This window comes from Helicoverpa armigera, chromosome 12, assembly GCF_030705265.1.
Source record: "Helicoverpa armigera isolate CAAS_96S chromosome 12, ASM3070526v1, whole genome shotgun sequence".
Classification (NCBI taxonomy): Eukaryota; Metazoa; Arthropoda; class Insecta; order Lepidoptera; family Noctuidae; genus Helicoverpa; species Helicoverpa armigera.
This window is the reverse complement of record NC_087131.1, coordinates 4517831-4532343: the sequence shown is the minus strand read 5'-3', so window position 1 is coordinate 4532343 and position 14513 is coordinate 4517831. Positions and strand designations below refer to the sequence as shown.

The following is a 14513-nucleotide window of genomic DNA, read 5'->3' as shown; positions in this document are numbered from 1 at the left end:
TAATAGATATACCTACCGATTTCGTATTTTGTAAAGTCTTCGGTACCAAAAATAAAAGCAACGCATCGAATTTAAATGACGAGGATGAGGACGATAATAAAAAATATAAAAAAAAACTTTTAAACAGATAATGGAGAAGCCAAACCCTTATAAAGTATATAACTGGTAAACCTTATAATTTAAAGATATCTTCGGTCTTCATCAAACACAAGATTTATTATTAGACTTGCTAAGAGACATGTGCTCCAATATTAACTTAAGCAAAGGCGCGGTCATAGAACAAATCAATTAGTGCATAATCAAGACATGGCCGATCCATTAGTTAATTGATCTTTATCCCTTTACTTTATACATAATGCTGTTAAATTGCAAGCATATAGAAGCGAGAAAGGGGAACAAAGTTTTGCACGTACTTGCATTTAGCTACGTCAGTCATTGATGTTATTTGTGATACAAAAAAGGAGCATACTTAGTGATAAAAACGAAAATTGTAATATTACTGTTACAGATAATACCCGTAGTTCAAAATGCAACTAACTACACCTAGTTGTACCGGTGATCTGAAGAAGGAAAAAATATAATATCTCGTTGTAGCTAATGGTGGCTGAATTAAATTGACTCGGTTTTTAGTAGTTTGGTATGATTGAAGACAGACTAGACATTGTTACTTTTGCGTTAAGGTAAAGTGTAAGTATGGATTCTCGTAAATACATTTAGTTAGGCTACAATTAAATTAATAGAACAGCTAATTGCTACGTAAACTTTATGCAAATAGTTTTGACTAGTTCAAAGTTTTTGAATAGCTTCAGCGAATTTTTGGACTGTTACTCAGACTTATATTAAGAATTCCGTCTGTATTCGATTAGGGATACAAGTTAATAGGCACTTTTTGCAGCCCATTTTTTAAATAGAATTTACGCATTTTCAGTACATCATATTATCGTTGCAGTTTCAATACCTTTTTATTCTGTCAAACAAGCTCATTATAGATAATCTCAAACCGAACTCGTTGCTGGTCCATAATTTGTATTTTAGGGGGAGTAGCTATTACAACAGTCTTGAAAAACAAACCAACGGCAAAGTCTACTTATGTAAGTAGCAGTTAATGCATTGATAATATACCTACACAAACTTAAAAGTTAATCTTATGTGGTAAGGTGGTCTTACAGCAAAAAGCAATCTTTTTCTGTATAAGAGGATACAACTAGGTTTAGCCGCATATGGCCGATTACACCTGGCTGTAACCGGTTAAAACTAGGTGCATCCGCACTTCGGGCTTTACCCGTAACATATATACTTACTTATATAAACACGTAAAGAGCTGTCTTCTACAGCTACAACATTACACGGATTCATTACTCACTAATATAAAAACATGAAAATTATGACATAAACATTTCAACATTTATAGTTATCAACGAACATTAACGATAAAATCTGTCTGCGGCTTAAACACTCATACTCATTCATATAAAAACCTCTGAGCTGTCATTATTTACTAGATTTATAAAATACTGTAATGTCACACACGTCGGTAAATCGTTATAGCTCCTGTCAGACATGGGAATTAAACTGACAAATGATAATTCATTCTGACACAATCATTATGTGACCTGAATATATTTTTTAACGTCTAAACTTTCTGAGCTATGAATGAAATATTTATTCATATAGACACGCTTGGTATATTTTCCTTTAAAATTCTTGTAAAAAACCCTGTTTTACTTCCATGATGCATGTGAACATTAGAATGTTACTTTATATTTGTTACGCTTTCAGGTTAAAATTACTTAACCATTTTGTATAGGATTCGGTTCGATATAGAGGGTTGGGGCCAATTCGATGAAAATAAAGGATTTTGATTTGATAAGTAACCAAAACAAACTAATTTTGAACTAGAAATTGTTTATCAAATGTGTATTTTCATATAAACTTTGTCTTGATTAGCATTACAAAGAGCTTGGGTACTGTTTAGTATTTCAATATTAAATGAATACCTACGTTATGTAGAAATTTTGTAATGTTTAATGATGGCCCCATTTTAATGAAGGTTCTGTGTTTTGATATGGCTGATCACATTTCAACTAAAATTAGATCTTAACTATATCACGTTAATTTAATAACAAATGTCCCGTCACTGGTAATTTTACTATAATACATACGAATTCGTTTTTAAAATGCACTTAATTTATTAGTGTACTAGTAATGTTATTAAAGAACTAGCTTCTGCCAGCGGCTTCACCCGCATCCCGAGGGGACCACTGCACGAACCCTATCTGGGTTAATAAAAGTAGCCATAGCCTTCCTCGATAAATGGGCTATCTAACACTGAAAGAACTTTTGTTGGGCCAGTACTTCCTGAGATTAGTATAGATTTCTGAAAAAAATGCCGAGCCATGCCTAAACATGAATGACGTCAGCGTCAATCTTCCACAATGACGTCAGTTTCTTCAAAAGCGTTATTTTGTCAGTCTTGTTATCTATTCTGTTTAAAAATAAGTTAAACAAGTCAAGAGTTTGGACCTTCACCTGAATAGGCTCTTCGGCTGGGTCAAGTGCTTGATGGATGAAAGCGGCACTCCTGGACACGACGCGTAATTTTACAGATTTACACAACTTTGATCGTTGAAGGTATCTTGAGTGTTATCTTTTTCGATTGGCATTGTTAAAAATAAATATTTTTAGATCGCCAAGTATCAGCTTAATGTTTCTAAGAACCTTTAATCGGAGTGTGGGATTGAACTTTAATATTGAATTTGATGTCAAATGGTTCTTAAAAGATTAAAACCGTACGGTTATTAATTGGCTTTGTTTCGTCGTATTGGTAAACGACGAACTTTGTTCTAGTTTTAAAATAGGTTTTAAGATGTTCAAGTTCATTGCCAAAAATAAAGCATTTACAATTTTATATGTTTAGAGTACCTGTTAACTCAAGTACCTAAAATGTAGAATCTTTTAGAGCCCTATCCCTTAATTTTATTACAGTCTTACTAAAGTAAGACCTCATTGCATTAAAAGCTCGTATTATTCTAGACAGAACACAAGTTTTCCTAAGAAACCATTCTTGAAATGAAAACATTTCTTAGAACCTTTTCAAACTATCTCAGGACGAGCGAAACTATCAATTTTATTAGAAAACTACTGCTATAAAAGGCGCAATTTATACTAAAACAACATAATTTTCTTGAAGAAGCCGATATGTGTTATGTACGTGGGTGTGACAGTCACGGCTTTGCACAAACTGACACACAAGCATGGTCAACCATTAACATGATTTGGTTGGTGATCACGTAGAAAATTGTAAGCTTTCCATTATTCTATGGCCTTATAAGGTAAGGGGGTCAATCGGTTTCCTTCATTTATTGTTTGACCTTGACAAACGACGGGTGCTAACGTGGTTGTGGCAATATTTACAAGTTGAAGAAGTGGTTGAATATTGAGTGTTGGTTTCACTAGCTTTGCAGGTGAGGGTGAGGGTTATATCAGAACGTAACATCAGATCAGATTATACCTATGCATAAGTTAGTTTCAAAGATTTTCAAGTTATTAGTTTACATAGATAGTAGCGTAAAATACAATAGAACAAGCCCTTAATTCTTATTGAAAGATACCAGGGTGCTTTATATATTAATCCTTTTGGATTATTTACTTTTAAGAGACTGATACAGGAGGATAAAAGTTTTAATACTTAATCTTTGTTTTTAACTAACTTCTATTAATCCTGAGCCAAAGAGTAAAAGTTTTGATGTGATAAATAGTATAAGTAAAATTAAATGAAAAGGTAGGATCATTCATTTATCAACGCCTACGGGAAATGTCGGTATCGCGACAACTTTGCAGGTATCTTTGTAGGGAGAAGCGATGAGTGTTTGTTAAATATTTAGATAGGAATCAATATAAGGAATAAGGAAGAAAGCAGTTTTTGAGAAATAATCTTAAGTGGTTGTATAGTTGTTAAGATAGGCAATATAAAGTAATTTTAATAATTTTTCATCAGTAACTATTATTCTCAATTTGAATTTTCCTACGGAACTGTTTCATTTTACGACCCTGCCAAAAATTCAAGGAGAGAACTTCGTCTGAGAAATAATGGCTCACTGTACAAGATTTTTCAGAACACACAACAGTCGGCATTTCAAACTTTCATACCGAATTTTTGCTCATTCTACCCTTTCAGAACTTATAATTGTTTATTATAACTTTCTTATTCAAACAGCAATAAGAAATTGGGCATTTTTATGAAATCCTAAATATTTTGTAATTGGCCAATGAATTCCTCGTTTAATGCTTCTGTGATTTTCTTTAGCACAAAGTTAACCTTTATTTTGGATAAGATAGTAAAAGAACCTAATAAAATATTAACATGAACTAAATTCAATAAGTTAAAAATAATTCTGTGTACCAAATATGTTACCATCTAATACCGCGTAGGCTCAACTCCGCGGACCACAAAATATGTCTCATTGAATTATTTATAAGAATGACACCATTAACAGCTAACACCTGTATCCGCTTTATTACCAGATATTTATAGGTACTCCAATACATTCCTTTCCATTTGGAGTATATCACGATATATGTGTATTTCTAACTTTCCTTTCAGAGTCGAAGCTCTTTGTACGCGCATCAAGAAATGGCTGAAGTGAGGATATGAAATACGTGACAATGTGTTCCCTCCTCTCGGTGATAACTTTAATAACCGTGGCTGTAATCACGGGGTGTCATGGCGAACAAAAACAGACCGATCCGGACTCGTACATGAGTCAGCTCATAGCAGATTTATGGCTAGAAGGGGCCGATGTCATCCGGATTATTTGGCGGGATTGCTCTAAAAAAGTAAGTGCTAATATGTGTTTTCCAAAGATTATTGCCTCCATTTTTGTAGGATCTTTCTGTGTTCTGATCAACTTATTATCTTCAGACTTAAGTAAGTAATCGTGTAAAATTCTATAAATAGTGATCGCGTCACAGGAAAAATGAGATCTCAAAGTTTATTTTTAAAATTAGTTGCGAGCTTGTTATTACTTGCTTTTCAAGATGTTTATAAAGTGCATCCTTTTGAAACTGTAGTGTATTAATTAGTGACCAGGCTACACTTTCAAAGCGTGGAAATAAAATGGAAAATAATCCTAGAAGAGATCCTAGAAATATTTTCAGCATACGGTAATCCGTCTTTTTGAATATTCAATTGCTTGACCGATTAGGTCGACCAAATAGGCTTTTGTTGACGTGAAAAGGTACTTAGATATCAATAAAAACCATCACAAAAGGCACCCACAAGCCTTGAGCGATTTGAAGGTCATTTTTCTTCGAAATCTTCCCCCTATTGTTATCTTATTCGAGTGTGTACATACTTGAGATAGAAATTGGCCATTAAGGTTATTTGTCAACAATGTCCTTAGTCCACGTTGATGCCTCGTATAAGCCTGCAGTAGCCGCTTGAAATCGCCTTAATCGGCTTTGGCTACGGGCACTGTCTATATGATATACCTACCTATTGAGAGAATTATAAAGATGTAGCGTTTTAAAACGAATTATTTTTATCTTTTTTATTTTCGGTTTTGTTTATTTAATTAACAGAGCTAGATTACATAGCTCAGTCAGCATTCAATTTGTAGTTTAAAAGTGAAATAAACTCAATGTATCTAACACAGATTTTCCAATCTCTATTAGGGTGCTTACATAAAGAAACAGGTTGCCGGTACAGACAAACCTGTACGGGTAGGTACCGATCAGTGCAGGTATAATATTTCAATACAATCCTATTGACTCACTTATAAAGAAACAGGTTACCTGTTTCTTTAGAATATTATACCTGCACTGATCGGTACCGACCCGTACAGGTTTGTCTGTACCGGTAACCTGTTCCTTTATGTAAGCACCCATAGTAAGGTGTCATATTGAAATTTTACTGGATGAAACATGGAGTGTAAACGTAGCATAATTTATCGTTCGGAAGGAAAAAAGTTCTAATATTATAATTCAGTTATTTAAATTACTTACCTTATTGGACTAAATTATTATTATTCAGATACATAACTATGAAGATATTGGTATTTATAACGTAGGAAAGTCCACGAATAGCACAAAAAAAAAACAAAATCCAATTTTGAGTGTAAGATCATTTATCAAAGCATATTATTTTCTCCTTGCTTTGAAGATATTTGACCCAACCTTAAATTAAATTTCCCCATTTTCTTCGTAGTTGGTGGACGTGAAAGACGTAATAGATCACAAGGAGTATTTCCCTAAGTTCGTAAGGTGTATGAAGAGGAAGACGCTGAGAGCTCTCGACAGGTCACTGACCCCTGATGTGGTGCCTGTGGCTGATGGGATCAACTTGGTGCGGTTTGAACTGGTTGACAGATCCGGGAATGTTATGCCTGAGAATGAGACCAGGTAAGGATGACTATAACCAAGGAGGTGCAATGTTTTGATCTGATACGTTATATTTTTTGAAATAATGAGATATATGTAGATAAGTAGGTATATTAGAATTGGTATCATTAGCTATTTCAAAGAAAGCTTACTACTACTTAATAAAGAATTATGAAGTTCGTTTCCAAGAATTTATCGATTCGCAGGTGAGTTGCTCCAGGTACCCAAGTTTATTAGTGTTAGTGTCAAAGAAATTCTAGCTAATCACGTTCTGCACCAGACAGCCTTTATAATCTCCCTTCTTGAAACTATCTTTATGAGAAAAAACTGTGTACCTACTAAACTTATAAAAGCCGGCCCAGTGCGAGTTAGGCGAAGGGTTCCATATCATTTTCTATAAAACGGCCAAAAAATCACGTGTGTTCTATGAAACCCCATATTAAATGCAACTGATACAAAAATGGCATAATGGCCGTCTAATTTAAGTTCCTGTATTAAAATGTTGAAGAACAGAAGTTTTTTTTTATATTCAAAAGTTTAATGTACAGCATAAAGATTCATTTAACTGCAAAATTAAAATAATATAGGAACCGGCAGTGTTAATTATTTACTCTAACCAACCACAATTCATTAATTACGCTCGGGATTTGATGCCGTAATTAGGTGTCATCGTATTAATCCGACACTAATTAAATAATATGTTGTTTTTTGATATTTAGAGCCACAATTATTATGGTTGGAACCCGTTATTATAGGGGCATTTTGATGTTAATAAATTGTACACAAACAAGCATGTGCTAGGAATGCGAGTATAAATGTATAAACACAATCTGCACTCTTTCCTAAAGATTGATCTGAACAATGAACAAAACTGGGCAGTATTTTTTTAATTAGTTCTAAAATTAAAAGTGTAAAAATTGGTGTACATTATAAAGTACACCTTTCTATCTTACTACCCTTGAAATTACATTTCAACATGGTTCTCTCTGAAGTCCTTCCCGTGTTTATCTTTATCTACCATATACCTTTAAATAAAATCCTCGTATAAACATTTTATAATGTAACGTCGAAGATCGTCAATCGTACGAGACACAAGTCAGGGTAATGACCCCGAGACAATACGTCAACGTCGTACGAATCTGGTGTCGCATAAAATTGCGCAACTGACTCCTATTTCAGTTGTTTTAGCAAAATATTTGTACTTAATACGATAACAATAAACTGTTATTTATTTTTTCTATATAATATTTTAAAATGTTTCTCAAGTTTTAAGCACCACTAAGAATAATTTGAACCTCAAGCTGAAAATGTGATATGGCTTAGTTTCAATTAGGGAAGACGTAGACCAACCGTAGATGAATTTTAAGTGATATCAGTAATACCAAAAGTTCGGTAAATTAAGATCTGCATTTACACTAAATATTTTGTATTCTAAAGTCAGTTGTATTGACATTTATTTACAACAGCGAACTGATAGAAATAATGAATTACAACATAAACCTATAAAAGCAATTTCTAAATGCACTTATTCACTCTTTGTGAATTTGTGCTCTCTGTACGCAACGAATAAAATAACAGTTCTGCTTAACATCAGCCATTTATGTAGTTCACACGTCATTTGCTAGTGGATTTTTCTCTTCAGTAAACAGGAATCACATCATGAAGTCTAGAGCGCTCCATATTGAATTTCATACGACGACATTAAGGCACACGTCAGTTATTAAAAAAAACTTTTGATATAACCGTGGTTGCCAATCTTTTGTGTTTTATACGTAGGTATATTATGTATCCATTCTACAATTGAGTCATACAAAGTTTATCTGATACATTACAATAAAACTTTCACCCGATGTTACACACTCTTGAGCCTTTTCCCAACTATGTTGGTGCCGGCTGCCAGGCCAACCGTATGTAGCTGAGTAACGGTTTTACGTGGAGTGACTACCTACCTGACCTCCTCAACCCAGTTACCTGGGCAACCCGATGTTTTACAGTAACATTCTTTATTATTTAGTGCATCAAATCCTATTAAATTATCATAGCCATTAGGTATATAGAGCGGCTTATAACCAAAACAAGTACATGACTACATTCTATTCATAGTTCAATTTCTATTGCTACGCCTGTTTTTTTCTGTACTATTTTTACACAAACAACGTCTGCTCATATTGTCGTGATGCTCTTCAGTAAGTAATACGGTACATTAAATACAAGGATATATATCATTATTCGTTTTCCCGGAAAATTTACACGTAGGCTTTCGCTCAAGCGTAGGCCGACACGATATGGCCGAAAATTGTGATACACTCAACGGCCGGGTGGCGTACATTCTATTAAATCAGAGTAACCCGACGCTGCCTTTGATATATTAAGATTATTATATTAAGCACTGATCCGGAATATATAGGTAGGTATTCGTATGATGAAAAAGATGAAGAGTTGTTTGGTGGTGTAAAAAAATGTGACTATAAAAATTATGCCTTGAGAACATTATCTTCATCGTGATTTTCATCATTTAATAATTCTAATTATAAAACCTACATAATATTCAGTAGCTACTTATTTGTTTTGAATGTAAAATTCACATGAATATTACTAACCGTGTTATTCTATCCAGTCCTGCGATTCTATAAAATTCGATCAACAACTCGCATTTCACTTCGATTCGTAATGTCATTTCATACTTTAGGGGAGGTAGGGGAGGGATGGGCACTTTTTCACATTTATTGCATAAAAAATTCAGATTTTACAGATAATCAACTTTTATTGTCATTTCTTATGTTTGGCTAGATAAAATCAAAGAGCTATCCTAAAAATTACAATCAGTTTCAACATTACGAGATATTTAAACGGTTTCAATAAAACCGTCGACACGTCAAAATTTTGTTTAGTCTGACATGCTTTAGTTGGTACTTACGTAGTGTTTAAAGTTACTTTTTGCTTTTTATAGGGTTTATCGTTTATAACATTTTGTCATAATAATTGCGCACTTTTTTGGGTCGGGGGTTTTTTTTAATTTATAATTTTATTTTATTTCATGGTTTTTTAAAGGAGCTCCTTAATTTTTCCTTCTTTTTATGATGGGTTCGCTATATGCGATCTCAGCCAAAGGAAGCTGTTTAACAATCCTCATGACAAACTGGCTCTGGGAGAATTGCACAGATTGAGAAACAATAAAGATGGACCTTTGTTGATCCAGGGTTATATATCATTCTAGGGTTTCATCCGCCACATCCCATTTCCAGTATTAGGTTCTCGTCAATTAGAAACATGAAGAAAACTAGTCAAGACAAATTAAACGAGCCCAAACTCGATGGGTTTACTAAAAGGCAGTTCAGGGTTACGTCTCCTATCTTCGTGTCCTAACAGCAGACCAGCTCAGTGGTTCCAGAAGACATTAGTATTTCAAATTTTAGATCCCACATATGCTTGCAAGTAAACTGAGCGTGTAACATTCCTATCACACCTAACAAACGAGCTGATGACCTTGAAGACCTGAACCGATTTCCACCAAACATAACTAAAAACACTCCCGAATGACATTCCTTTTAAACAAAAAAAACCGCATTACAATCGGATCATCCGTTTGGGAGCTACGGTGCCACATACACACACACACACACAGACACGTCAAACTTATAACACCCCGTCGTTTTTGCGTCGGGGTTAAAAGAATGGTTTGCGACGGGAAATTCTTAAAGATTTAATATAACGAGCAATACAAGAGGTATCAAAAGGTTAAAAAATAAAATTAACAGCTGATAAATATGGAGTCCCTAGATCAAGTTGGCAACGGTACCTGAAACAAGATTCTATAAAGGATTTTTAGCGCAGATTTATAACCTCACAAATTTTCACTGAAGAAGAAGAACAAAAATTTACAAATTATACATTACATGGTATGTCCAAGCCTCCCTACCATAGGGAGCATTGGACACTTTTAACTTAGTTTATAAAAAAAAAATCGGTAAAAAAACTTAACTAAAACGGTTTTATCTTATGTGCACTGAAAACTAGAAAATAAAAAATAGTTACTTACCTGTCAACCTACGGTGGTCCCGGTCATATTAGACTAAAATAAAAACGTAGGGCCCATAAACTATTGCTGTAGTACCTCTTCTAGAGGTATAATAGGTGTGGATTGCATCGACTTACTATAATCGTTACTGGAGATTTTGACAATCAATCATTAATAATAGAAAATACACATACCTTTCATTAGTTTTCTCTTTATAACGATCCGAAACCGCAACAAAATATTTAAGTACTTTTACGAGTGTTTGTTCTTGACAACTCACAGAAATGACAGAAAGTCTATGGATGAACACCGTTACCAGTCGGTAACGTAAACTACCCAATAAAAAAAAAAACTATGATCAAATCAGAACAAAAGGGTGGTCCTTTTATTCTGATTTGATCATAGTTTTTTTTTTTAAATCAGATAAATGATCAAATCAGAATAAAAGGACCCCCCTTTTATTCTGATTTCATCATGTCTCCCAACTGCCCATCTCTCCCCTACCTCCCCTATAGATAGACAGATTTTGGCAGATCTGTCAAAATCTCGACTTTAATTTAGTTCAACTTGTCAACACGCTCGATAGTGAAGCGCTAGTGCAGTTTGACAATGTCAATCACGAAACTTTAAGGTAGAATTCCGTGGGTCGCGATTGTCGCAGCCGCGCGCGACAAAAGTCAACCTATGAAAATGTATGGCACCGCTGCCGAGGGCCGCGACAGTCGCGCGCGGACGACGAATTTCGTGAGCCGCTCGCGGCCGTACGCTTCTCAACATGGTCTAGCGCTTAATAACATCTATAGAATTTTAGTAAAACCAGAATTAAATTGTTGACAATGCCGCGAGCAGCTTACGAAATTCGTCGGCCGCGCGCGACTGTCACGGGCCTCGGCAACGGTGCCATACATTTTCATAGGTTGACTATTGTCGCGTCCACGGAATTCCACCTTTAGATCGAAGTCGAAGTGAGAGTGATGTCGAAGTGAGTTGTGATATTTTATAGAATCGACATGCAGGATACTCTAAAACACTATTTGGAAATCACGTTTGAGGATTAGTACTGGATTAGATAATTTCTTTCGCAGCTTTTTATCGTTACTGAAGAAATCTGGATTTCTTTGGTGAAAATTTACTATTTACCTGAATACTGTCAACTGCAGACATTTTTCCTGTCCATAAAGTTCAGCCAATTTATTTATTATTTTTCCTCTTATTAAATTATGTATTCGCTTTACCACGCTTTACGTTATCCACTGGGACTTCGAATTTTAATTTTCGCTCCCAATTTCAGGAATCCACAATTTTCATTTTCAGTCTCAGGATACGTGTTAATGATAATTTATTTTTCAATCTATAATTCTTTATAATATAATTAGTCTGTTTTTCTTTCTTTTCCATTAAATTCTTCCAAGTTTATCAGGTGTTAGGTATGTTACAACATTTAAAGTCCATGGAGTTTTGTTTATTCCAAGTAATGTTTTTAAATAAATACGTACATATATATACTGTATAATATATGTATTATTTCCTTATAAAAAATAACACATACTCTCGAAGCCATAAAAACCGTTATATTATTAGCATGTCAAGATTATTTCATACTTTTTTTAACTCAACACTCGCACACGCTCCGTGTTGGTTCTAAAAGAAGACATGCCAAAAGCTATTAAAACTAAACCTAAGAGCTGTCATGTTCGTTTGTCTTTTATAGTTCCTGGACTGAGAAAGAATTGGACGAAGGCGAATGGCGTACACTCGCTGTACAACGGATGGCTAAAGTTCTGAAAACTCACGTAATCAAGTTTGACTTTGACGATGGAAAAACTATTGAGAAAGGTATACATTAATATAAGTTAATTATTCCGTTTATCGAGTTCGATGTTGAGACTTTTGTGAGTGATGAAATAGTTTGGGGTTGAGTATGCGAGTATTTACAATAAAAAGATTACGACAAGTATTTGAATCTTTACTCCATGTTTGGAATTTGTTTCTTAAATTGTAGGTAGTAAATCTGCAATAAATTGTAGGTAGCTCAAGAGTCAAAAGCATATTTTATTGTTTACATTATTCCCTATATTCCTCTGGATTCCTCTGGATTCTTCCACAGTGGAATACCGAGGTCGTCGGCGCCATCAAATGATGACGATGATGATGTTCGGCATTGTCTCCATCGGCATGGTGCTAGTTCCCATGGGCTTCCAATTCCTAGCCGTCCTAGGCGGCAAGGCACTATTGCTCGCAAAAATGGCCCTCATACTCGCATCAATACAAGGACTGAAAAAGGTAGATATCCAAACACTTTATTAACATAGAACATTATAAAATATTAACTTTAATACGTAAAACGAAATTATGTTTAACTTCAAGTGCGAGTTTGCTTCTACACTTATCGCACAAGTTTGTAAAGCAACTTTAAGACTTTATTAGGCTCTTTTATATCAAAAAGAGCAAACAGCTCTTCGAAACAATATTCTATCACTGTATGGAGTACTCCTTGTAAGAGATAGCTAACACTTACAAATTAATCCCTAACAAAGTTACAACTTCTGAGAACGTCACACGAAAAGAGGAATTAGATTGAAAGAACTTAATAATATAATAATACCTACTAACATAAATAATAAATATGTATAACACCATTCTCTTTTAGGTAGACACTAGTAGTGATGGGTATCATGACAGGGGGAAGGTATGAATTTCAATAATCGATCTTACTTCTTTCCTAATCATCTAACAATTCTAACGCAGTCATAATAATGTTGATCACAAGTTTAGGCTTTAAATGCACTGGTACTAAAATCACCGGGGTAACCCGTTAACAGATGTTCTGTTCCAGATCGCTTCAAGTCCGGTGAACTACGGGTTTTACCACTCGTACCCATACGATTATTACGAGAAGAGGAGTCGGGACGATTGGCCTCCAGCCGGGGTCATACCTGCGACGCCTCCTCCTGCTCTCTCCGTTCACAACCCTTGGACTGATACAGAGATCGTAAAACGTGATAGAATACACATCGCAACTAACAAAGAACACAAAACAACTAAAGGCCCAGAAATAGTGACGTGGCAACCCGAATTACCGAAAGCCGTTAAAAAAGAAGCGGAACCGAGAGTTTATCCGATTTACGCTGGACCTTCAGATGTACCGGGTTCTATATTTACCTCTATCGATGCTCCTACACCGCTTGCCGACTTGACAACGAGACCTGGTGATGTGCAAGCGGACTACGCAATCGATTTGCCGTTCAATCGATTTCATTTTCAAAGTCCCACTACTGTCGTTTCAGCTTGATGTGTTCGTTCAATTGTTTTACGCTCTGTATCATGTAGTTAGTGGCATATTTCAGTATTTAGCGCAAGTGCTTTACCCTAATAGACATGTATTTTATGCTAATTATTAATAGACTGTTGAAGTAGTGTGTAGTTAATGAAATATAAAAAATAAATATGTAAAATTTTGAGTGTTTTTTTTTCAAACAAACTAGGTCCATAAACATACTTACCAACATTTAAATACCAAGTGGAAAGGTCAGTACCGTCTGAACTTTTAGTTAGCTATTCTCACTCACTGCCAGCTGACGCGACTAATTGGATCCATTGGCGCTAAAAAAATATCTCATGTTATGTGGGTTGGGAACACCACAAATTTTACTTCTCAAGCTATGGAGTGTCATATTAGGCACTAGGTACTGAGGTAACAAAAGATAATGATACTCCATTCTACAGCAAAAAAATACTTTTGAAATCACGAACAGGTGATCCCATGAGACAGTGAAAACTGCAAACAAAACCTTAATATCAACCTCCCAAAAGTTTGAGGACCTAAATTACATTTTATTTGACTTTAATGTGAAGACAAACACGACCCTGATCAATCTATTCTCTTTCATCAAAGAAAGCGAACTAAGATTACCTTCGTACATAATTTAGTCAAGTGTGTATCTACAGTTAACGTAACTAAGTCACGTAACAGGCAATCAATGTAATCACAAGCTATTTCCTTGTCAAAGGTAGCGGCGTCCGCGAGTCGAATGCGTTTCTACGGAGCTCATCTTTGATTCGAACGTAAGTTCTAACCGGACTGAATGAGTAATGAATAAGAATACTAAGAGAGCTT

At 34.9% G+C, this 14513-nt stretch overlaps 1 protein-coding gene across 1 annotated transcript; it reads left to right on the top strand.

Moving 5' to 3' along the window:
• The first annotated feature begins 4612 nt into the window (after window positions 1-4612).
• LOC110374042 (uncharacterized) lies at window positions 4613-13792 on the top strand. Its single transcript, XM_021331582.3, has 5 exons — window positions 4613-4836; window positions 6206-6399; window positions 12108-12232; window positions 12504-12679; window positions 13233-13792. Exons 1-5 carry the CDS (start codon window positions 4651-4653, stop codon window positions 13686-13688), a joined length of 1137 nt encoding a protein of 378 aa, XP_021187257.3. The 5' UTR covers window positions 4613-4650; the 3' UTR covers window positions 13689-13792.
• Window positions 13793-14513: the final 721 nt, after the last annotated feature.